The sequence below is a fragment of the Harpegnathos saltator genome, unplaced genomic scaffold, assembly GCF_003227715.2.
Source record: "Harpegnathos saltator strain DR-91 unplaced genomic scaffold, Hsal_v8.6 scaffold407, whole genome shotgun sequence".
NCBI classification, from domain to species: domain Eukaryota; kingdom Metazoa; phylum Arthropoda; class Insecta; order Hymenoptera; family Formicidae; genus Harpegnathos; species Harpegnathos saltator.
The window spans coordinates 168604-194120 of NW_020230214.1; the positions used below are offsets into that span (position 1 = coordinate 168604).

At 37.3% G+C, this 25517-nt stretch overlaps 1 protein-coding gene across 1 annotated transcript; it reads left to right on the forward strand.

The window, feature by feature from the left end:
* Positions 1 to 20715: 20715 nt before the first annotated feature.
* On the forward strand, positions 20716 to 24959 carry LOC112589140 (uncharacterized). Its single transcript, XM_025301282.1, has 5 exons — positions 20716 to 20859; positions 21714 to 21927; positions 22059 to 22175; positions 24201 to 24320; positions 24443 to 24959. Exons 2-5 carry the CDS (start codon positions 21873 to 21875, stop codon positions 24571 to 24573), a joined length of 423 nt encoding a protein of 140 aa, XP_025157067.1. The 5' UTR covers positions 20716 to 20859; positions 21714 to 21872; the 3' UTR covers positions 24574 to 24959.
* Positions 24960 to 25517: the final 558 nt, after the last annotated feature.

The following is a 25517-nucleotide window of genomic DNA, read 5'->3' on the forward strand; positions in this document are numbered from 1 at the left end:
TCAGGAATGCTATAAAAATACAATGTAAATGTTATATACATTTAAAAATTCGGTCGGGAAAGTGCACACAAAGTACCAACCAAATTCACATTGATACTCACTTCCTACGTTCTATTTTGTATGGCTCCTCGAAACACTCGTCGCAGGCATGTAATAATTTGTTTGTGTAGCGTTCACTTCGACATCAGACATTTTAATTTACTATGTATGTGGAAGCTGCTGTCGAACCTGATCTTTTTACAGAGCGACTGTCAAACCTTGTCTTTACAGAGCGACTGATGCAACACTATGCAGCAGCTTCTTTAACGCAGGAAAGTTTCCCTCAGAGTTTCCCCCACCAATGCTACATCCCCATCCATCGTTTTCTTCAGCAAGCTTACTGGGGTGTTAGATAAAGAAAAATATGCACATCATATCATAAGGCACATCCTGTGAAGAACTAAGTGCTGTATCCTGTAAAGATATGACTATTTTTGGTCAGGATTCTTTTCTAGTGCATACTTTCTCATGTATTATTATTCTTTTCTCGTACATACTTTCTGATGTTAGTTGAGTTTGCGCACTATGTTGGTTAGCGGGCTGTATTCAACTACATGATCATGCAAGATGAGACAATATGCGGTAATATTCGCCGGTATATTCTCCTTACATTCAAATTCCACCCGTACATCCACAGTGGCACTCTTGACGGACTCATTTTGACGTGAACAATCGATAACCACGAAAGGACCTAACCGCCGAAAGTTGGTAATTGCTAACCATACCTCAGCACTGTCGTATCTATAATACGATTTACGAAAACGTCTATACATATCGTAAAGTATGGCGCATTTATTTTTTGCAAAGTCTAAATTCATGTCGTCGTACGGATAACACTCTGAATTCAAATAGAACTTCACGTTGATCAATTTACAGTCATCGAAACGAGCTATATTTTCCGACATTACATTCTTCCGGCTAGTCTGCAGCGCAAAGATAACGTATCGAGGCTTCTCCAGATTAGTAGCAGTTTTGACGGTCCACAAATGTTTGGTCATGCTTTGCAGTAGAGGAAATTCATACAGATCCCACGAGCGGAAACTCATACTCAGGTATCGTCCGTTCTCCAAAGTTTTCAGCATGGAAAGTTTATTGATATCGTTCAAGATTACGTGAGGCATTCGCCATTGTATCTTGAATAGCTCAATCTTAGGATCCAGCGCTGAAGATCCTAGTAGACTGTTGATGTTGCTGCACGATCGTAATAGAATCAATTCGTGACGCGCGTTAATCACTATACGCTTGTAGCCTTCACAAAATCCTAGCAACACGTTGAGTGGTGCGTAAAAGTTGAAGTATCTGTCCGGCGAAATAGTGTCAGTCGCATCCCACGCGGCATTTTTCATGACAGCATTCCGTCCGAAGACATCGATACATAGTTTTTGAGCGTTGAAGTTATTCCCACGTTTCTGTTACGATCAATCTCTACACCATCCAGTTCATAACGAATTTCATCAAACATGAATGCAACGCAATTATATCCCAACGTTACAGTTGCATCACCGACTGCAACTTGTTTCGTCACCTTCCCCTCGACATAGAGATAACTCTCGCATGGCAATATGTATAAATCCTGCTGCTGTATTCGTATCTCGTCGCTATATCCAAACGTTGTGTTAGCGTATGGGTTGTACGTATGTGTCTCAATCTTGACGATGCGCTTGTCAAAGACCGGTTCACTTCCAATGTTGAAAATGTCAATCATCTTTCTCAATCGTTTCGTACGATGAATTCCAGAGATTTCAAAAATTCAACGTTCAACGAGCTGAGTTTCTTTCGAACGAGGAATTTTGTACTGTTAATTGCGTGTCTCGTAAAAGGTATATTTCCAGCTTGTTTCTCCTGTTCCACTTGATTCACCACAAGCATTTCATAGATTACGTTTATTATCGTCGCCGTCGTACATGCAATCTAATGGTAATCTCTTCTCCTCGAAAATCGAGCGATTGTCCTTCTTGATCAACGACACGCACCGTTAAATCTGTAATGCTCTATGCAATGATTGGAAGGTAAATGACATGCACCGGCGTTTCCGATATCTTATATCCTGGTGGCACCTTAGGCGAGAATTCATGTATGGTATGTACACACATACTGTTACTGTATGCACCACTGACAACGTTGCATTCTATACGAACGATATTAACGTTGACAATCTTAATCGGTGCGTCTGATTCGTACCATTGTTGTGGTTCTAATACACGACTCGATGAGAATCCTAAAAGCGAGCCAATGTTGTTTGGTTTGCTAAAATTTATTCTATAAGCACATTTTATTTCACTCTTCATCGTATTATTATTGGCACGAATTATTATAGGATATTCATTCGCGTCATCTCTATATGGATTATTTTTGGAATGTGCTGTTTTTTGAGAATGTAAAATTGCATTTTTTATATATTCGTACATGGCACGCAATTCGCACGATCCTTCAGGAATCGTAATTTCTTCGTCGTTAGCACCATAGTAAAATTTATTATTCGACGAATTTACATTTGGTATCGTATTGTATGTTTCGAAATCCGTTAAACCGAGCTCGTAATTACTATTGCTCAAATCTATAGCAGGAAAGTAGCTCACCGTAAGGGTGTTACTGTTGCCAGTCAACGTAAGCGTTAGCGATATGTTCGCAAACTGCCAAGCGAATACTGACTACTGTTAGTGGAATGTTGTCATTTAAATCCATATCGATCCTCTACCGTTTGGAGAAACTGTAAACACAATTGTCCGCATATGCTCTGACTGTAATGTTGATAAGACGTGCGATTGTACACAATTTTCATTACATCTCTCTCAAAGTATCGAATCAATTCCTTGGGCGGTCGAAGATTACCAAAATTATCAAAATATACTGCGCGATTTCCTCTTTTCGCATATGCCACCCAGTGTGTACCTGGTTCCTCTGTGTTGCCTAAATTTACAATACCACTCTCGTTTTGACGTACTCCATCTATCGGTAAGGCGACACGCATGAAAACACCTCGAAAGAAAGATATACGCATATGCCTCGCTAGTCTTTCCAACTGTACGTTAGTCATTGCACCCATGGGTAATTTTAGCGTCTCTTTGACGTTTTTTTTCTTTTTTCTGCGACGCTTTTCCCGCGCTTGTACGGAACAAGATAAATTCCGCGACCTTTCATAGCGCGGCCTTCCATAGCGCGATGATGATGTTTTAATTCTTCCAGCTGACGTTGCGCGGCTTTGCCATCATTCACCGCTTTTGCGACACCCGCCGCTCCACCGACTAGTGAACCGAGAACTCCCAGTAATGGTAGAACTGGTAAAATACCACCCCGTTTTGCTATCGGAAGTGCTCGTTTTCGGATTGCTTTCTTGGACGACTTCTTTTTCTTCATGCCCATGCCGATTTTCGTTTTGACTTTCATGGCAGCCCAAACGACGGCAGCAGCCGCTCTCTCGCCTAGAGTTGAATCTTTCGAAGTTATGCATTTCCACGCTTTTACAGCAAGAATCTTATCCGCCGCGTGCCGATCAGCGAGATTGTTGCTACGCGAATAGGCTATATCGTGCTCACGACACGCCGCGTCCAGTGAATTAATGCCTCGATCGCCTCTGGCTAATCGTTTTGCCAAGCAAGTTCCAGGACCACAAAATTGATATCCGGGAATGTGTAGTTCGATAGGAAGCGCATTTATTGCGCGATTCAATAGACCGCTGCCGACTTTGACTTTTATCGATGGCATTCATTACAGTCCCGGATCAGCCAAACCGTCGATATGCGATCGCTGACACGGACGATTGTAATGTTCCAAACATCGACGATACTGCTGAACCTCTGGATCAACTTTTATATGTTCAGGGAGTCTGCCCCATAAGTCATCAATATACTTTACAAAATCGCGTAACAAAACAATCTTCGGTATGTATTTCAACTGTTCGGAGGTTAGCTCTCGAATATCACGAGTATCTGTCAGAAGGAGCAACATTTTCTAAACTGAGCGTTTCCAAAATCGACGCGTCTATATACAGGGTGCACGATTTATCTGAAGACATTGAAATATCTCGAGAACTATGCATTAGATAAAAAAAAGTGGTTAATGAAAGTTGTTAGTCTCGAAGGGGGACATCCAATGATACCAAACTCGACTTCCCACCCCATCCCCTGGGGGTAGGGGTTGGGGGCAACTTTGAAATCTTAAATGGAAACCCCCATTTTTTATTGCAGATACGGATTCTACGCCACAAAATACATAAATTTTGTCCGAAACTTTTTTTTGATTCGTGATAGATGGCGCTGTAATCGCAAAAAATTATATTTTCCGCAATTCTCCAGAAATGATCATTGGATTGAGAAATAAAAAATACCTGTTCAATATTTTTAAAGAACATAATAAAAATTATTCCCTCCCCATCCTCTCGGGGTAGGGTGGGTGATAACGTTCAAATCTCAAATGGAGACCCCATTTTTCATTGCAGAATTAGATTGTACGTGAAATTTTTATTGAAACAATTTTTTTCATTCGTGATAGATAGCGTTGAATTTTATTATATTATTTATTAAAGGATCAATAAGTGTATTGTCAGCGAGTGACGGTAGGCGAGCGCGCGCAGCGAGGGGCAACGTAACGACAAGAGGCGAGCGCCCGCGACGAGGAGCGAGCGAGCGCGAACGACGAGGAGCGAGCGAGCGCGAACGACGAGGAGCGAGCGAGCGCGAACGACGAGGAGCGAGCGAGCGCAAGCGACAAGAGGTAAGCGAGCGAGCTATAAGGAAAAAGCTATAAAGAAAAAGCTCGCTCACTCCTCGTCGCGCGCGATCGCCTCTTGTCGCTTACGTTGCCCCTCGCCGCGTGCGCTTGCCAATCGCCACTCGCTGACTCCGCCTATATCAAATGTCTACGTGCTTACTGCGGCCGCCCTCCGCTCTCTACGCGCTCGTTGGCTCACATGTTTTAATTAATAACTCGGTAACTATTGCCAATTTGACATTATGGTACGTGACTTTTCTTCTCGGCTACACCCAATCTATCTCCATCTTTCGTCTGCATGATCAGTTATCAAACACCCTGTATATATATATATAAATATATATATACACATATATATATATATAATTACAACATAATGAAAAGAATGACATAAAAAAAGTATAATTAAAGAATTATTGCAATAGATTTCCGCATCACCTGTGAGGTACTATTGCTGTTGCGTTTTTTTAAAATGCTTTTCCCAGTAGGCCTACTCCACTAAATAATAAAGAGCAAATACGATAAAATGTATGGCTCGGTAGGGAAACAAAATTTTAGTGCAGAGAGTACGCCGGAGAGGCAAAATTTTCATGCGCATATTTACGTCATTCATAGTCAAGGGGTTAAGCTTATAAGACAACGCTTCTTGATGAATGATGCAATGAGTAACAGAGATTTTAAAACCTTGCTGTCTTATTTGTTCAAAGAAGCCGTTTTTCAAATCTATCATTGCTTTTGCGCTATCGGTGACTACAGACAAACATTTGTAGAAATCAATGTCGAACTTTTGCAGAGTTTGGCTAACAGCCTTAAAGATTTTAACACCTGTTGTTCTCCCTTGCAACAAAGTCTGAAAGGTCTTTGACATGTGAAAAATCGTTTTACGTACGATTCGAGCAAAAATACACAGTTGATCCATATGCCGATTATCGGTGCTCTCATAAATACATAATGAATAATACGAATAAGACGCAAATGAACATTATAATTTCTCTTCTAAAGATGAAGCTGTATCATCTATCCGTGATTTTACAGATTTAATGGAATGCTTGCAGCTTTTTCGAAAGTCATCGAATCTCCAAATGATTCAACCGCTGCAATGACGCATTTTTTACAAATTTTCCTTCGCTAAAGAACTTAGAACTTTTTGCGATGAAATTTGATATTGCATATGACTCGATAAGGGTTTTCATAGAACATTAAAAATTCTCGACACTGATATTACTTTCTTCATGAATTAATTTTAATTCTTAAAATATATTACGTTTTTCCTCATCCATATAGTTTGAATATTCTATCAACTTATACACTCTCTGTTTACTCTCTCTGTTTATAAACACGCACGAGTCTTGTGGTGTTTGAATGTGTGGACTCTGTTGCTGACCGATATGCAATTGTTTTACGGTCTGGCTGTTTCCACAGTCTGTATGAGAGTCTGCTCGTTAAAGGTCGAGAATACAGACAGTTTCGCACTCTCATCTCAAGTTTTTTTGTGATTTCGTGTCTTTGGTGTAGTCTTTTGGCTGGATTTCTTGGAACAATGGATAGGAATCAAAAGTTTAGGCAAACTTTTGATAAGGTATGAGAGCAAATTTTCTTCGCTTACATTTCCGATAGGGTCATCTGTCTTTTATGTAGTTTTCAACCATCAGTTGTTAAAAAATATATCGTTTATAGACACTATAATACTCTTCATTGTCAGGAGTATTCCAAATATGTGGACGAAGAAAAACAAAATCTAATTGAGGGATTAAAATTAGTTCATCAAGAAGGTCGCGATTTAAGTGTCGAGAATATTCAATCTTCTACGAAAGCACTTACCGCGTCGTTTGCAATTGCACATCTCATCGCAAAAAATTCAAAGTTGTATAGTGAAGGGGAATTTGTAAAGGAGTGCCTCATCGCAGCAATGGAATCGTTTGGAGATTCTATAACTTTAGAAGAAGCTGCAAGCATTCCTTTAAATCGTAAAAACCGTGAAATCACGGATTGACGATATTGCCTGTTCTTTAGAACAAAAGTTAAAATTTTTATTAGTGTCTTGCTCACATTATTTTTTATGTCTTCATGAAAGCACCGATAATCGGCATGTGAGTCAACTGAGTATTTTTACTCGAATCGTACAAAACTGAATATTTTTCACATGTCAAGGAGCTTTTAGATTTTATACCATTGCATGGTAGGACAACAGGTGCAGATATTTTCAAGGCTGTTAGCCAATGTCTGCAAAAATTCGATATCAATTTTTCAAAATGTTCGGGTATAGTCACTGATGGCGCAAAATCAATGGTAGGTTTTTAAAAACGGGTTCGTCGGACATTTAAAGCAGCGAGGTTTTACATTCCCTATTATTCATTGTATTATTCATCAAGAAACGTTATGTGGGAAAGATATTAAACTCTGCAGCGCCATGAAAACGGTCACAAAAATTATTAATTTAATTAAAGGTGGCCAAAATTCCTTTCTCAGCGTAAATTTAAACACTTTCTCGAAGAGCATAACGCAACCTACACAGATGTTTTATATTGTGAAGTGCGATGGCTCAGTGCAAGAAAATGTCTTGAAACATACTTCGCAATAAGAAAAGAGATATTCTTTCTTTTTGCAAGAAGAATATCTTACAACACTGGACGAATTTAGATTCTTCTTCGAAGATTTAGATTCGCTTTGCGAGCTTGCTCTCATAACCGACATAACTAATCATTTAAATATTTTAAATTTAAAGCTGCAAAAGTTCGACCAAACTATTACTCAGTTAGTTAGTTGTGTAGATTCTTTCTGTAGAAAATTGTTGCTTCTTAAAAATCAGTTGCAAGATAATCTTCTTCATTCTTTTCCCTGCTGCCAAATTCTTTTTGAAGAACACGGCACAAATTGTAATTTTCTTAAGCAACTGAATATTATTCAATCTTTAATTGATCAATTTGTTGAGGTAAAAAGATCGGACACAAACATATTCCTTGCTATTGCCACTCGTAGAGTGCATCATAACTAATGTTTGGAAGCGAGAGGCGTGTGTGGTGCACTTCCAATTGACTGAGCGTCCACTCTCATAGTAGTTCGTTCTGTTCTTTTGTCCTGCGTGGACGATAGTATCTTTTTCTTTTCGAGACAATAGAAAGAGAGTTGTGTATGCAGAATCATTATCTATATACCAAGTGTATCTCTTAAGTTGATTATACGATTTTACTTCAGTACTAACGCTTATTTAACAACTACAAACCACCCTCAACAAATTGATAGGCGTTTCTGTGATTTTGACGAGATTTAGTTTAGACGAGATTTGATGCTCTTCAGCAATCCTCTTATCGCCCAAATCGAGGAACAAAGCCTATTTGTTCAGGAAGAATTGTGCGATTTGCAATGCGATATTTCTTTGAAATCCCGATTAGAAAAGGAGGTCGAGTTTTTTAAAATTTTAGATTNTTTTTTATTATATCATTTTTTCTACCAATTAATTTGAACAATTTTCGTCTGAAACATTTTTTTATTTGCCTAATATTTTTTGAAATATTTAAATGTCCCCTCTGAAACCGTACAATTTTTATTTGAAACATTTTTCCTTAAAATGTCGCGTTTACAAAAAAGTCGAGTAGTACGGGTGGTCTATGACACCGTATATATTATTTGGTACAGCAAATTTTGTATAAAAAGAGAACACGTCCATCTATTAAATCGAAAATCTAAACTGTCTTCAGCTAATTTAGCTATACACGAAGTTGCAATAGCTTCAAAGTTTACACAAAGGCTTTCCGGGCCATTCGATTATTGGATGATAGGTCCTCGGATTAGAACATATTCTCCGGGTTTTAGACGAAAACTAATAATGGCATCGTGTTCAGCGGATCAAAATCATTTGAAAATAATATATTTTGTTCATTCCCCAAGATATGTCAAAATCGGCCCTTTTTACCCATTGTTCTTTGTACACCAAGTTTTCCAAAAGTAACAGACACCCCTATCTCAGAATCTATGCATTATAGGGAAAAATGACCCTAATAAAAGTTTTAGGGTTCATAAAATTCTGTTTTTGTGATCTCAAATTTTACTTTGATCTCGACCTTGAAGGTCATTTGGAGGTCAACTTGCGTTTTTAAATAGGAACCCCAATTTTTTATTACACTGTTTTTTTCTATCATTAATTTGAATAACTTTTGTTTAAAACATTCTTTTATTTGTCTAATATTTTTTGAGATATTTGATGAAAACTTGATAACTTTTTCAATATTTAACTTACGATATTTAATATTTTCAATTTTAATATTTAATATTTCAATATTTAACTTACGATTTTCAATATTTAACTTACGATATCTCGCAAACTATTTGTTGGAAGAAAAAGTAGTACTAGACTTTTCTGCTCTATTTAATCTCAAGAATATATTGTTATAATAGCGCCCTGACTTTTATTAACTTACCGACTTTTGGAAATCATTCAACTTTCCAAAATCATCAAATTAACAAAAATTAGGGCACTATTGTAATAATATATTCTTGAGACTAAATAAAGCAAGAAAGTCTAGTACCACTTTTTCTTCCGACAAATAATTAGCGAGATATTGTAAGTTAAATATTGAAAAAGTTCTCAAGTTTTCCTGAAATATCTCAAAAAATATTAAGTAAATAAAAAAATGTTTTAGACAAAAGTTGTTCAAATTAATTGGTAGAAAAAAACAGTATAATAAAAAAGGGATTCCTATTTAAAAAACACAGTTGACTTTCAAATGACCTTCAAGGTCGAGGTCAAGATCAAATTTGAGGTTATAAAAAACAGAACTTTATGAACCCTAAAACTTGTTCGGGTCATTTTTCCCTATAATGCATAGATTCTGAGATGAGGGGGGATTTGTTACTTTTGGAAAACTTGGTATATAAACGATTTCGAGTAATAAATCGCTTCCGTTTTTGACGTGTTCATCACGGGTATCGGTCAATTAATTTCCAGCGCAAGAGGTTAAGGAGAAATCGAGCGCGATCTTCTGCACTCATTTAGTATCTCGGGAGACCGTCTCGTTATCCAGACTTCGGGATTACAATTTTTCGAGAAATTCTTTTTTTCTCATATCTCGGCATCTTGATTCTTTGGAACAGTGCCTTTTTCACCCGAGTAGAATAGCTAAAGCCGGCTCTAACCCAATTTCTAAAAATTTTTTGCAAAACCACTTTTTAATTAAATAGTTCTCGTTAATACCCCTCCCTAGAATTTTTTTGCTTCCATGGACTAGATGGTGACCGTGACGTCACGAGAGAAAAAACTGTCGGGGGCCCCTGCTGCTAGACTCGAACCCGGGCCATCGCGGTTACTATTCAATGTTCCAAAGCTCCTAGACCACCGTCGTCTGTTGCTATAAGACGTCTAGTGAAGGTTCTTAGAGTGTGCATCGTGACGTCACGCATACGTCAAAGAAAAAATAAGTCGAAACTAGGTCAGACTCAAAGGGCCAGGTCACCCCAGGCCCTTCGTTTACTGCGCCATATCGAACGTCTCTCGAACGTCTACTGAACGTCTCACGAACGTCTACTGAACGTCTCACGAACGTCTCACGAACGTCTCACGAACGTCTATCGAACGTCTATCAAACATCTATCGAACGTCTGTCGAACGTCTCACGAACGTTTATCGAACGTCTAATAAGCGTCATACCGCAAATAAAGAAGTATTTTTATCAACATAATTAACATAATTAACATATAAAATCCTAAGAAAGGGGATAAGGGGAAGTTGGAAGAAAGGATGTGGTCTAAAGTAAAAAAGATGTATCATAATATATAACAAAGTAATTTATTTCTCATAATACCAAACAGCTCATAGCTTCGTGCAATTTTCTTAGAGACCGCCAATTGAAACATTTACACATTTGAAATAATGTTTTTATATAGCGTCATACATTGTTTCTTAGAGACCACCAATTGAAAATTCTTAATACATTCTGTAAGGCACAATTTTTCTTATGATTATTACATCGGAAAGCATTCTTCAACTTTTGCAGAGAAGGCATGTCATCATAATCAGCGTCCATGGTCTTAATGATCACGTTGCTTCTCGCATTGTCGTCTAGAAGGTGTAACAGCCATTCCCGCTTCTTATGCCCCTTCACGTACATAAATTGAGATGCATTGTCTTGAGAATTGAGAAGCCTGCCACATATATCATCCACAGCTGCAGTAATCAACTGTTTAGCTTTACAGTATTTGACGGTTCCATCTCCCTATCGTAATCCATGATGATTGTCCGTTAACCAGGCTCTCGATTTGTCTGATCTTGTGAGCAACTCCCATGGTATCGGACTCGTGAAGATGTAATGCGAAAGAATAGTCCCGTTCCTCAGTATCGCTGCTTCTTTTACGATAAATCGCTTTTGAACTATGAATTCTTGCAGGTCAACAAACGTCGGTACGGCCATGATGAAACAACCATTCTTTGACATGTTCGGGAGAGAAATGTTGCTGCTAGGATGCGAGTAGCATGACATGGCTCAGGAATGCGAGTAGCATGACATGACTCAGGAATGCAAGTAGCATGACATGGCTCAGGAATGCGAGTAGCACGATATGACTCAGGAATGCTATAAAAATACAATGTAAATGTTATATACATTTAAAAATTCGGTCGGGAAAGTGCACACAAAGTACCAACCAAATTCACATTGATACTCACTTCCTACGTTCTATTTTGTATGGCTCCTCGAAACACTCGTCGCAGGCATGTAATAATTTGTTTGTGTAGCGTTCACTTCGACATCAGACATTTTAATTTACTATGTATGTGGAAGCTGCTGTCGAACCTGATCTTTTTACAGAGCGACTGTCAAACCTTGTCTTTACAGAGCGACTGATGCAACACTATGCAGCAGCTTCTTTAACGCAGGAAAGTTTCCCTCAGAGTTTCCCCCACCAATGCTACATCCCCATCCATCGTTTTCTTCAGCAAGCTTACTGGGGTGTTAGATAAAGAAAAATATGCACATCATATCATAAGGCACATCCTGTGAAGAACTAAGTGCTGTATCCTGTAAAGATATGACTATTTTTGGTCAGGATTCTTTTCTAGTGCATACTTTCTCATGTATTATTATTCTTTTCTCGTACATACTTTCTGATGTTAGTTGAGTTTGCGCACTATGTTGGTTAGCGGGCTGTATTCAACTACATGATCATGCAAGATGAGACAATATGCGGTAATATTCGCCGGTATATTCTCCTTACATTCAAATTCCACCCGTACATCCACAGTGGCACTCTTGACGGACTCATTTTGACGTGAACAATCGATAACCACGAAAGGACCTAACCGCCGAAAGTTGGTAATTGCTAACCATACCTCAGCACTGTCGTATCTATAATACGATTTACGAAAACGTCTATACATATCGTAAAGTATGGCGCATTTATTTTTTGCAAAGTCTAAATTCATGTCGTCGTACGGATAACACTCTGAATTCAAATAGAACTTCACGTTGATCAATTTACAGTCATCGAAACGAGCTATATTTTCCGACATTACATTCTTCCGGCTAGTCTGCAGCGCAAAGATAACGTATCGAGGCTTCTCCAGATTAGTAGCAGTTTTGACGGTCCACAAATGTTTGGTCATGCTTTGCAGTAGAGGAAATTCATACAGATCCCACGAGCGGAAACTCATACTCAGGTATCGTCCGTTCTCCAAAGTTTTCAGCATGGAAAGTTTATTGATATCGTTCAAGATTACGTGAGGCATTCGCCATTGTATCTTGAATAGCTCAATCTTAGGATCCAGCGCTGAAGATCCTAGTAGACTGTTGATGTTGCTGCACGATCGTAATAGAATCAATTCGTGACGCGCGTTAATCACTATACGCTTGTAGCCTTCACAAAATCCTAGCAACACGTTGAGTGGTGCGTAAAAGTTGAAGTATCTGTCCGGCGAAATAGTGTCAGTCGCATCCCACGCGGCATTTTTCATGACAGCATTCCGTCCGAAGACATCGATACATAGTTTTTGAGCGTTGAAGTTATTCCCACGTTTCTGTTACGATCAATCTCTACACCATCCAGTTCATAACGAATTTCATCAAACATGAATGCAACGCAATTATATCCCAACGTTACAGTTGCATCACCGACTGCAACTTGTTTCGTCACCTTCCCCTCGACATAGAGATAACTCTCGCATGGCAATATGTATAAATCCTGCTGCTGTATTCGTATCTCGTCGCTATATCCAAACGTTGTGTTAGCGTATGGTTGTACGTATGTGTCTCAATCTTGACGATGCGCTTGTCAAAGACCGGTTCACTTCCAATGTTGAAAATGTCAATCATCTTTCTCAATCGTTTCGTACGATGAATTCCAGAGATTTCAAAAATTCAACGTTCAACGAGCTGAGTTTCTTTCGAACGAGGAATTTTGTACTGTTAATTGCGTGTCTCGTAAAAGGTATATTTCCAGCTTGTTTCTCCTGTTCCACTTGATTCACCACAAGCATTTCATAGATTACGTTTATTATCGTCGCCGTCGTACATGCAATCTAATGGTAATCTCTTCTCCTCGAAAATCGAGCGATTGTCCTTCTTGATCAACGACACGCACCGTTAAATCTGTAATGCTCTATGCAATGATTGGAAGGTAAATGACATGCACCGGCGTTTCCGATATCTTATATCCTGGTGGCACCTTAGGCGAGAATTCATGTATGGTATGTACACACATACTGTTACTGTATGCACCACTGACAACGTTGCATTCTATACGAACGATATTAACGTTGACAATCTTAATCGGTGCGTCTGATTCGTACCATTGTTGTGGTTCTAATACACGACTCGATGAGAATCCTAAAAGCGAGCCAATGTTGTTTGGTTTGCTAAAATTTATTCTATAAGCACATTTTATTTCACTCTTCATCGTATTATTATTGGCACGAATTATTATAGGATATTCATTCGCGTCATCTCTATATGGATTATTTTTGGAATGTGCTGTTTTTTGAGAATGTAAAATTGCATTTTTTATATATTCGTACATGGCACGCAATTCGCACGATCCTTCAGGAATCGTAATTTCTTCGTCGTTAGCACCATAGTAAAATTTATTATTCGACGAATTTACATTTGGTATCGTATTGTATGTTTCGAAATCCGTTAAACCGAGCTCGTAATTACTATTGCTCAAATCTATAGCAGGAAAGTAGCTCACCGTAAGGGTGTTACTGTTGCCAGTCAACGTAAGCGTTAGCGATATGTTCGCAAACTGCCAAGCGAATACTGACTACTGTTAGTGGAATGTTGTCATTTAAATCCATATCGATCCTCTACCGTTTGGAGAAACTGTAAACACAATTGTCCGCATATGCTCTGACTGTAATGTTGATAAGACGTGCGATTGTACACAATTTTCATTACATCTCTCTCAAAGTATCGAATCAATTCCTTGGGCGGTCGAAGATTACCAAAATTATCAAAATATACTGCGCGATTTCCTCTTTTCGCATATGCCACCCAGTGTGTACCTGGTTCCTCTGTGTTGCCTAAATTTACAATACCACTCTCGTTTTGACGTACTCCATCTATCGGTAAGGCGACACGCATGAAAACACCTCGAAAGAAAGATATACGCATATGCCTCGCTAGTCTTTCCAACTGTACGTTAGTCATTGCACCCATGGGTAATTTTAGCGTCTCTTTGACGTTTTTTTTCTTTTTTCTGCGACGCTTTTCCCGCGCTTGTACGGAACAAGATAAATTCCGCGACCTTTCATAGCGCGGCCTTCCATAGCGCGATGATGATGTTTTAATTCTTCCAGCTGACGTTGCGCGGCTTTGCCATCATTCACCGCTTTTGCGACACCCGCCGCTCCACCGACTAGTGAACCGAGAACTCCCAGTAATGGTAGAACTGGTAAAATACCACCCCGTTTTGCTATCGGAAGTGCTCGTTTTCGGATTGCTTTCTTGGACGACTTCTTTTTCTTCATGCCCATGCCGATTTTCGTTTTGACTTTCATGGCAGCCCAAACGACGGCAGCAGCCGCTCTCTCGCCTAGAGTTGAATCTTTCGAAGTTATGCATTTCCACGCTTTTACAGCAAGAATCTTATCCGCCGCGTGCCGATCAGCGAGATTGTTGCTACGCGAATAGGCTATATCGTGCTCACGACACGCCGCGTCCAGTGAATTAATGCCTCGATCGCCTCTGGCTAATCGTTTTGCCAAGCAAGTTCCAGGACCACAAAATTGATATCCGGGAATGTGTAGTTCGATAGGAAGCGCATTTATTGCGCGATTCAATAGACCGCTGCCGACTTTGACTTTTATCGATGGCATTCATTACAGTCCCGGATCAGCCAAACCGTCGATATGCGATCGCTGACACGGACGATTGTAATGTTCCAAACATCGACGATACTGCTGAACCTCTGGATCAACTTTTATATGTTCAGGGAGTCTGCCCCATAAGTCATCAATATACTTTACAAAATCGCGTAACAAAACAATCTTCGGTATGTATTTCAACTGTTCGGAGGTTAGCTCTCGAATATCACGAGTATCTGTCAGAAGGAGCAACATTTTCTAAACTGAGCGTTTCCAAAATCGACGCGTCTATATACAGGGTGCACGATTTATCTGAAGACATTGAAATATCTCGAGAACTATGCATTAGATAAAAAAAAGTGGTTAATGAAAGTTGTTAGTCTCGAAGGGGGACATCCAATGATACCAAACTCGACTTCCCACCCCATCCCCTGGGGGTAGGGGTTGGGGGCAACTTTGAAATCTTAAATGGAAACCCCCATTTTTTATTGCAGATACGGATTCTACGCCACAAAATACATAAATTTTGTCCGAAACTTTTTTTTGATTCGTGATAGATGGCGCTGTAATCGCAAAAAATTATATTTTCCGCAATTCTCCAGAAATGATCATTGGATTGAGAAATAAAAAATACCTGTTCAATATTTTTAAAGAACATAATAAAAATTATTCCCTCCCCATCCTCTCGGGGTAGGGTGGGTGATAACGTTCAAATCTCAAATGGAGACCCCATTTTTCATTGCAGAATTAGATTGTACGTGAAATTTTTATTGAAACAATTTTTTTCATTCGTGATAGATAGCGTTGAATTTTATTATATTATTTATTAAAGGATCAATAAGTGTATTGTCAGCGAGTGACGGTAGGCGAGCGCGCGCAGCGAGGGGCAACGTAACGACAAGAGGCGAGCGCCCGCGACGAGGAGCGAGCGAGCGCGAACGACGAGGAGCGAGCGAGCGCGAACGACGAGGAGCGAGCGAGCGCGAACGACGAGGAGCGAGCGAGCGCAAGCGACAAGAGGTAAGCGAGCGAGCTATAAGGAAAAAGCTATAAAGAAAAAGCTCGCTCACTCCTCGTCGCGCGCGATCGCCTCTTGTCGCTTACGTTGCCCCTCGCCGCGTGCGCTTGCCAATCGCCACTCGCTGACTCCGCCTATATCAAATGTCTACGTGCTTACTGCGGCCGCCCTCCGCTCTCTACGCGCTCGTTGGCTCACATGTTTTAATTAATAACTCGGTAACTATTGCCAATTTGACATTATGGTACGTGACTTTTCTTCTCGGCTACACCCAATCTATCTCCATCTTTCGTCTGCATGATCAGTTATCAAACACCCTGTATATATATATATAAATATATATATACACATATATATATATATAATTACAACATAATGAAAAGAATGACATAAAAAAAGTATAATTAAAGAATTATTGCAATAGATTTCCGCATCACCTGTGAGGTACTATTGCTGTTGCGTTTTTTTAAAATGCTTTTCCCAGTAGGCCTACTCCACTAAATAATAAAGAGCAAATACGATAAAATGTATGGCTCGGTAGGGAAACAAAATTTTAGTGCAGAGAGTACGCCGGAGAGGCAAAATTTTCATGCGCATATTTACGTCATTCATAGTCAAGGGGTTAAGCTTATAAGACAACGCTTCTTGATGAATGATGCAATGAGTAACAGAGATTTTAAAACCTTGCTGTCTTATTTGTTCAAAGAAGCCGTTTTTCAAATCTATCATTGCTTTTGCGCTATCGGTGACTACAGACAAACATTTGTAGAAATCAATGTCGAACTTTTGCAGAGTTTGGCTAACAGCCTTAAAGATTTTAACACCTGTTGTTCTCCCTTGCAACAAAGTCTGAAAGGTCTTTGACATGTGAAAAATCGTTTTACGTACGATTCGAGCAAAAATACACAGTTGATCCATATGCCGATTATCGGTGCTCTCATAAATACATAATGAATAATACGAATAAGACGCAAATGAACATTATAATTTCTCTTCTAAAGATGAAGCTGTATCATCTATCCGTGATTTTACAGATTTAATGGAATGCTTGCAGCTTTTTCGAAAGTCATCGAATCTCCAAATGATTCAACCGCTGCAATGACGCATTTTTTACAAATTTTCCTTCGCTAAAGAACTTAGAACTTTTTGCGATGAAATTTGATATTGCATATGACTCGATAAGGGTTTTCATAGAACATTAAAAATTCTCGACACTGATATTACTTTCTTCATGAATTAATTTTAATTCTTAAAATATATTACGTTTTTCCTCATCCATATAGTTTGAATATTCTATCAACTTATACACTCTCTGTTTACTCTCTCTGTTTATAAACACGCACGAGTCTTGTGGTGTTTGAATGTGTGGACTCTGTTGCTGACCGATATGCAATTGTTTTACGGTCTGGCTGTTTCCACAGTCTGTATGAGAGTCTGCTCGTTAAAGGTCGAGAATACAGACAGTTTCGCACTCTCATCTCAAGTTTTTTTGTGATTTCGTGTCTTTGGTGTAGTCTTTTGGCTGGATTTCTTGGAACAATGGATAGGAATCAAAAGTTTAGGCAAACTTTTGATAAGGTATGAGAGCAAATTTTCTTCGCTTACATTTCCGATAGGGTCATCTGTCTTTTATGTAGTTTTCAACCATCAGTTGTTAAAAAATATATCGTTTATAGACACTATAATACTCTTCATTGTCAGGAGTATTCCAAATATGTGGACGAAGAAAAACAAAATCTAATTGAGGGATTAAAATTAGTTCATCAAGAAGGTCGCGATTTAAGTGTCGAGAATATTCAATCTTCTACGAAAGCACTTACCGCGTCGTTTGCAATTGCACATCTCATCGCAAAAAATTCAAAGTTGTATAGTGAAGGGGAATTTGTAAAGGAGTGCCTCATCGCAGCAATGGAATCGTTTGGAGATTCTATAACTTTAGAAGAAGCTGCAAGCATTCCTTTAAATCGTAAAACCGTGAAATCACGGATTGACGATATTGCCTGTTCTTTAGAACAAAAGTTAAAATTTTTATTAGTGTCTTGCTCACATTATTTTTTATGTCTTCATGAAAGCACCGATAATCGGCATGTGAGTCAACTGAGTATTTTTACTCGAATCGTACAAAACTGAATATTTTTCACATGTCAAGGAGCTTTTAGATTTTATACCATTGCATGGTAGGACAACAGGTGCAGATATTTTCAAGGCTGTTAGCCAATGTCTGCAAAAATTCGATATCAATTTTTCAAAATGTTCGGGTATAGTCACTGATGGCGCAAAATCAATGGTAGGTTTTAAAAACGGGTTCGTCGGACATTTAAAGCAGCGAGGTTTTACATTCCCTATTATTCATTGTATTATTCATCAAGAAACGTTATGTGGGAAAGATATTAAACTCTGCAGCGCCATGAAAACGGTCACAAAAATTATTAATTTAATTAAAGGTGGCCAAAATTCCTTTCTCAGCGTAAATTTAAACACTTTCTCGAAGAGCATAACGCAACCTACACAGATGTTTTATATTGTGAAGTGCGATGGCTCAGTGCAAGAAAATGTCTTGAAACATACTTCGCAATAAGAAAAGAGATATTCTTTCTTTTTGCAAGAAGAATATCTTACAACACTGGACGAATTTAGATTCTTCTTCGAAGATTTAGATTCGCTTTGCGAGCTTGCTCTCATAACCGACATAACTAATCATTTAAATATTTTAAATTTAAAGCTGCAAAAGTTCGACCAAACTATTACTCAGTTAGTTAGTTGTGTAGATTCTTTCTGTAGAAAATTGTTGCTTCTTAAAAATCAGTTGCAAGATAATCTTCTTCATTCTTTTCCCTGCTGCCAAATTCTTTTTGAAGAACACGGCACAAATTGTAATTTTCTTAAGCAACTGAATATTATTCAATCTTTAATTGATCAATTTTGTTGAGGTAAAAAGATCGGACACAAACATATTCCTTGCTATTGCCACCTCGTAGAGTGCATCATAACTAATGTTTTGGAAGCGAGAGGGCGTGTGTGGTGCACTTCCAATTGACTGAGCGTCCACTCTCATAGTAGTTCGTTCTGTTCTTTTTGTCCTGCGTGGACGATAGTAGTCTTTTTCTTTTCGAGACAATAGAAAGAGAGTTGTGTATGCAGAATCATTATCTATATACCAAGTGTATCTCTTAAGTTGATTATACGATTTTACTTCAGTACTAACGCTTATTTAACAACTACAAACCACCCCTCAACAAATTTGATAGGCGTTTCTGTGATTTTGACGAGATTTAGTTTAAGACGAGATTTGATGCTCTTCAGCAATCCTCTTATCGCCCAAATCGAGGAACAAAGCCTATTTGTTCAGGAAGAATTGTGCGATTTGCAATGCGATATTTCTTTGAAATCCCGATTAGAAAAGGAGGTCGAGTTTTTTAAAATTTTAGATTCTTCTTCTTATCCACGTCTTCGAAATTTTGGTCTTTGAATTTTTTCTATGTTTGGGTCCACATATTTATGTGAATGCTCCTTCTCCAGAATGAAATTGACGAAAACGGATAAACATTCTTCTTTAAATGATACTTCCCTTTTTTCCTTGATGCGAGCTAGTTCATAACACGCCTTCATAACGTGCTCTTGTTGAGCAAGCAGTTCCTCTATACTGGCCATTGTGCGCAGGCGCAATTACTTCGATTCCGATCCGGCTCGAAGGACCAAAATGTTTGCGACTCCGCTCAGAAATGAGCGGAGATACGCGGATGCCGGAACACCCTTATCAGAAGGATTGGAGTCAAGGATGGTAGTAGACTCAGGTCTCGTACGGCCTATTCGGGTCGTAAATCCGACCCGAGAAACCCGAGGAACACTCGTGACAGATACGTCCACGAGCGTTTGAATGAAACGACCTCCGTCGTTTCGGATGGCCTGCCCTTCCGGACTAAACGGCCTGCAAGCTGCCACGTTCCTGAGAAGCGTGGAGATGTACAAGAGAAAGCGCTAAGCTCGTGTCACGCGAGAGGCGACTCGGTTGCTCCGGGGCGACTAGCCAAGGCGTTGAAGACGCTTGGACAGAGAGCTCAGAGTCTTCGAAGAAGCGATCACGTCGCTTTTGAACGCACCAAGATCCTAGACGGATACTTAGCAAGAGAGAGCTCGCAAATCTCTCAAGAAGACGGCAACGCAGTTCCTAACAGCCGAGGTCTTCGACGGACGCTCGGAAAGAGAGATACTCGCTCCACACGGAGGCGATCGAGTTCGCTCCTGAATCGTGGCAACGAGGCGAACTCAAAGCTAAAGTTGATTCTCACCATAAAGCCTCAACCCAGCAGAGTATATTAGCACCGCAGTCAACTCAGCAGAGTGTAGAGTGCGTTGGTTTGAATCTCGACTATGCACGAAAACTGCTCTAGGGCCCGTATTCATAGTCAAAGCTGAAGACAACATTTAAGATTATCTTCGTCAAGATTGTCTTATTTAATTAAGCTCGTCTTAAGATCCTATAATTCATAGTCGTGAAATAAGATAATGTTTGAGGAGAAGTTTTTCGATAAGAAATTCTTATTTATTTTAAGATTATCTTGGCGAAAATGTTCTTAAGATCGAACTTATTTGCTATTCGGCTATTTCCGTAATATTTCTATTGAAATCTCCAATAGGAATATTGCATTGGAGATACATTTTTATTCGGTTGCGTTCTATCTTGTATATAATGTTATCGAAGAAATAACGAGCCATTTTCAGAAAAAGAGAGAAAGAAAGAGAAAGAGGAATTAACGCTTTAATAATTGTCCTTCATCGAGAGAGAACTTAAAAAAATATACAGGTTTGTGAACAGAGTCCAACGATATATACTTGAGTTCGTTTTAATTTTCTAATTTAGAAAAGTAGATTACATGCAAAATGCACAAACAGAATATAATAAATAATGATAGAATATAATGAATTATGTAAATAATATTATTATCTGTAAATAAATGATTATGTAAATAATATTTGATTGCAAACTGATATTGTTTTAACTATTAACTTCTTTTTTTATTAACTCGATTAAAACATTCTTACAGCCATAACCTTAAAGTAATCTATTTATTTATTTCTTTTTGACACATTTTCTTTCTTCATTACAGTATGCATTACTTTTTATACATATCTATCATAAAATCATTATTTCATAAAGTTTAGTATTATTTTCTTAGCAAGCTAAAGACTATATGTATAAAATTCAGTAATTTCTGTAGTCTATTATAAGTAACTGAATATCACAATGTATTACATATATAAACAAAACAAAATACTTATTTGAATCTTACTGAATAATTTTTATTAAATATTGTATTATGTACAGAATGTCATGCAAAGAAAAGCCTATTTCAAGTAAAAACAAACACTATACGTCAATGGAATAAAAAGTATTTTTACAGATACTTGAAAAATATAAACATGTAATAGAAATTAAGAAAAGTGATGCTACGACATTAAAAGATAAAGATATCGCATGGAGTGAAATATGTGAAAAATATAACCAATCAACATTGATCTCACAAGAAATAAGAACTATATAATATACATGCTTCAATACATACCCAGACAGCACACGGATGTCCATTGGACGTCCGTTATGTATCCACTTTTTTATGCTTTTTTTTTATGCTTTAATAAATAAAAATATGATTATAGAGAACTGTGCAACAGTTAAAAAAATTGTGGACAAATCTAAAGCAGTCCCAAAGAGATGCCTTAACCAAAGAAAGACAATCACGTCTAGCAACTGGTGGGGGACCACAGGAAGAAGATGCAAATATTGATCCCAATATTCTTAATATAGTTCCACATCTTATGACAACTGCACCGGTGGTATTCACATCAAATATGACAGAAACAGAAATTGAAGGTATATTTGTAATAAACTATATCACTTCTAAATTACTAGCAATATAAATATATTGAATTTTCTTTAATATCAATATATTTTATTCTTATTTTTATATTTAATATCTATTAACTTTTATCTATACATTTTAGGAAAGCACGAGCTTGCATTTAACATATTGTCTACTAATAATAATTTAAAAATATTTGATACAAACAAGGAATATTTCACAAGTGATGAGAACGATATAAGAATTGTTGATTCACAAGGTATTTGTTAATATAAGTTACCAGTTTAAATGTTATATATTAATATTTCTTTATGACATTATGAAATAGAACTTGAATACCAAAATTATCTTTTTCTTTAAAATTAATTGCATCACCTTTGAACTTCTTACAATATACAGAGTGTCCGGAATGTGATCATTAATATTTTGTGTACTGGTAGATTGGGTGTAGCCGAGAAGAAAAGTCATGTACCGTAATGTTAAATTGGTAATAGTTATCGAGTTATTAATTGAAACATGTAAGCCAATGAGCGCATAGAGGCGCTGGGCGGCCGCCTCTTGTCGTTTGCGCTCGCTCGCTCGTCGTTCGCGCTCGCTCGCTCGTCGTTCGCGCTCGCTCGCTCGTCGTGCGCGCATGCCTCTTGTCGCTTACGGTTGCCTTTCGCTGCGTGAGGTAAGCCATCTTATACATAGAGCCCGTCCTGTCGTTTTCTCGTGCGCTCATTCGTTTACACATTTTAATTAATTACGGAATAAATATTGAAAAAATTGTAAAATGGCACAGGACTTTTTTAATTGTTTTAACGAGTTCTACCAGTACACAAAATATTAATGATCACATTCCGGACACCCTGTATATATGTATATAGGTTGCGTGAAAAATTCGCGGAGCGGCATCAATAAGTAAACGGTAGAATTACAATGTAATTCTACCGTTTACTTATTGATGTTATATCCGTTCGGTTATATAGAATCACTCTTCACATGAACCTAGGTTAGGTTTCATTTCCATCTGTCAATTCTTTCTGTGTTTACAAGCCAATTGAAGTTGACGTGTCAGTATATGTTTGCAATGGAAAATTTGAAACAGTGTGCAGTGATTGAGTTCTTTGTTAGAAAAGGTTTAAAGACAATAGAAATTCATTCCGAGATGGTAAATGTGTTAGGGGAATCTGCTCCTTCAAAAACAGTGGTTTGTAAATGGGCACTTGAGTTTTAATGTAGTCGTACAAGCATTGAAGGTGATCCACGCAGTGGACGTCCAAAAAGCGCATCAACACCAGAAATCATTGAGCAAATACATGTTATTGTTTCTGAAGATCCAAGTGTGACTACGCGTGAAATTGCTCATACCATAGGCATTTCAGGTGAACGGGTATGGCATATTTTGCATAAAAAATTACAAATGAAAAAGGTGTTTGGAAAAGTGGTGCCGCATACGTTAACAATTCAACAAAAACTCGCTCGAAAGCAAATTTCTCAGCGTCGTTTGGATCGTTTTAAGAAGAATAAAACCGATTTTGTGCGTCGTTTTGTAACTATGGATGAGACTTGGATCTATCACCATGATCCTAAATTGAAACAGGAACGTTTACAGTGGACTGAAGCTGGATGTTCAGCTCCAAAGCAAACAAAGCATGAAAGATCGGCGAAAAAGGTTTTGACATCAGTTTTTTGGGATGCTAAAGGGATTTTGTTAATTGACTATCTGGAAAAAGGTAAAACAATTAACTCTGAATATTATTGTAACCTTTTAGATCAATTGGACGCAAAAATTCGTGAGAAAAGTGGTTTGCAGCACAAACAAATCATTTTTCACCAAGACAACGCACCTGCTCACAAAAGTGTTTTGTCAATGTCTAAATTCAATGAATTGAAGTACAAATTGCTTGATCATCCACCATATTCGCCAGATTTGGCACCCAGCGACTTATATCTGTTCCGAAACCTGAAACAATTCCTCCGTAGAAAGCGTTTTTTGTCGAATGAAGAAGCTATAGCAGCCGTAGAGGCATATTTCGCAGACCTTCCAGAAACACACTTCCGCGATGAAATAAAATTATTGGAGAGTCATTGGGCCAAGTGTATTGAAGTTAATGGAAACTATATTAAAGAATAAAATCATTTTTAGAATTTGGTATTCTTTATTTCAGTTTCGCTCCGCGAACTTTTCACGCAACCTATATATATATATATATATCACATGTTTTTAAATATTTTTTATATCAACGTGTTTTACTTTTATTTTATTAACTTTTATTTTATAAACTTTTATGTATTTCAGATAAAGATAACTTTGCATTGAATGCAATATGTATTAATATAAATGAAAATAAATTAGATAATATAAACGGAGAACATTCTACAAATGATGAAAGTAATGTCAAGATTGTTGATTCACAAGGTATATATTGCACAAAATGTTTTATATTATAATATATGTTATGTTTAAATAGTAGTATATAACATTAACATTTTTCTGATGTGTAGAAAATATAATAGCAAAACTGCTTTTTATTTTTACAGAGATACTTCCTTTGAAAAATTGCAATAAAGAGTCAATACATTCTAGTATAGATATACAAAGGAAAAAAAGGAAGTGTATAAATCAAGAATTAATAAACTCACCAGATGAAGAAGAAAATTGCAACGTATAAAACAAGTGATGGACCAAGAGCAACAGTTAGCGATTTTTAAGTTGAGATATGAGGAAAGCATAACCAAAATAAAAGTAAACCATTTAAAACAGTTACATGAAATAGAAATACAACATAAAAATAAGATAAATAATCTGGAAATAGAAATTAGTAAAACTAAACTTACGATTTTGGAAAACCAATATTTAAACAAAGAAAATATTAATTTGAGATCGTAAAATATTAATTTAAGAGCGTTTGTTAACAAATTAATTACGTAATGTTGCAACTGGATTATTAGCATTATGTAAACTGTAAACCAAAGACTTGTATGCTATTGTTAGTTTTGAAGTTCCATGTTTCTAAAAAATGTAAATATTTACTAATGAATATGGCATACCTCGTGAAATTATAAAAGCTAATTATTTTTAAAAAGTATTATCTATATAAAAAACAAGTATTATCCATATGAAAAAATATATTTTTAGTTATAACAAAAATTTGTGTAAATTATTATTTAAGTAAAATATTAATTATTAAATTGCACACTTGTAAAAGTTTATTTAACAAGTAAAAAATTCATTTTCTGTTAAAAAATTTCAGTATTACTTCAGTATTTACTTTAATATTTTAAGTCTCCTTCAGTATTTACTTTAATATTTTAAGTCCCCTATCTCCTAAAATATATATCTCTTAAATTTACAGAATGCAGTGTGCAGAATATATTTATATAATGTTATGTTTATTCCATATAATAATAAGAGCAATTGTTGACTAATAAGAATGCGAATATTTGTTAAACACAAAGAAAAGTCTTATTATCACAGAATTAAAATTGTAAGACATGAATTTACTTTTTTTGTTTTGTGTGATGTCTGAATATTACACACATAAAGATAAGATGTTATGCTATAATTATAGAATAATTTAAGTTTGTTAAGTATGATTATTTTTTCATATGTGAT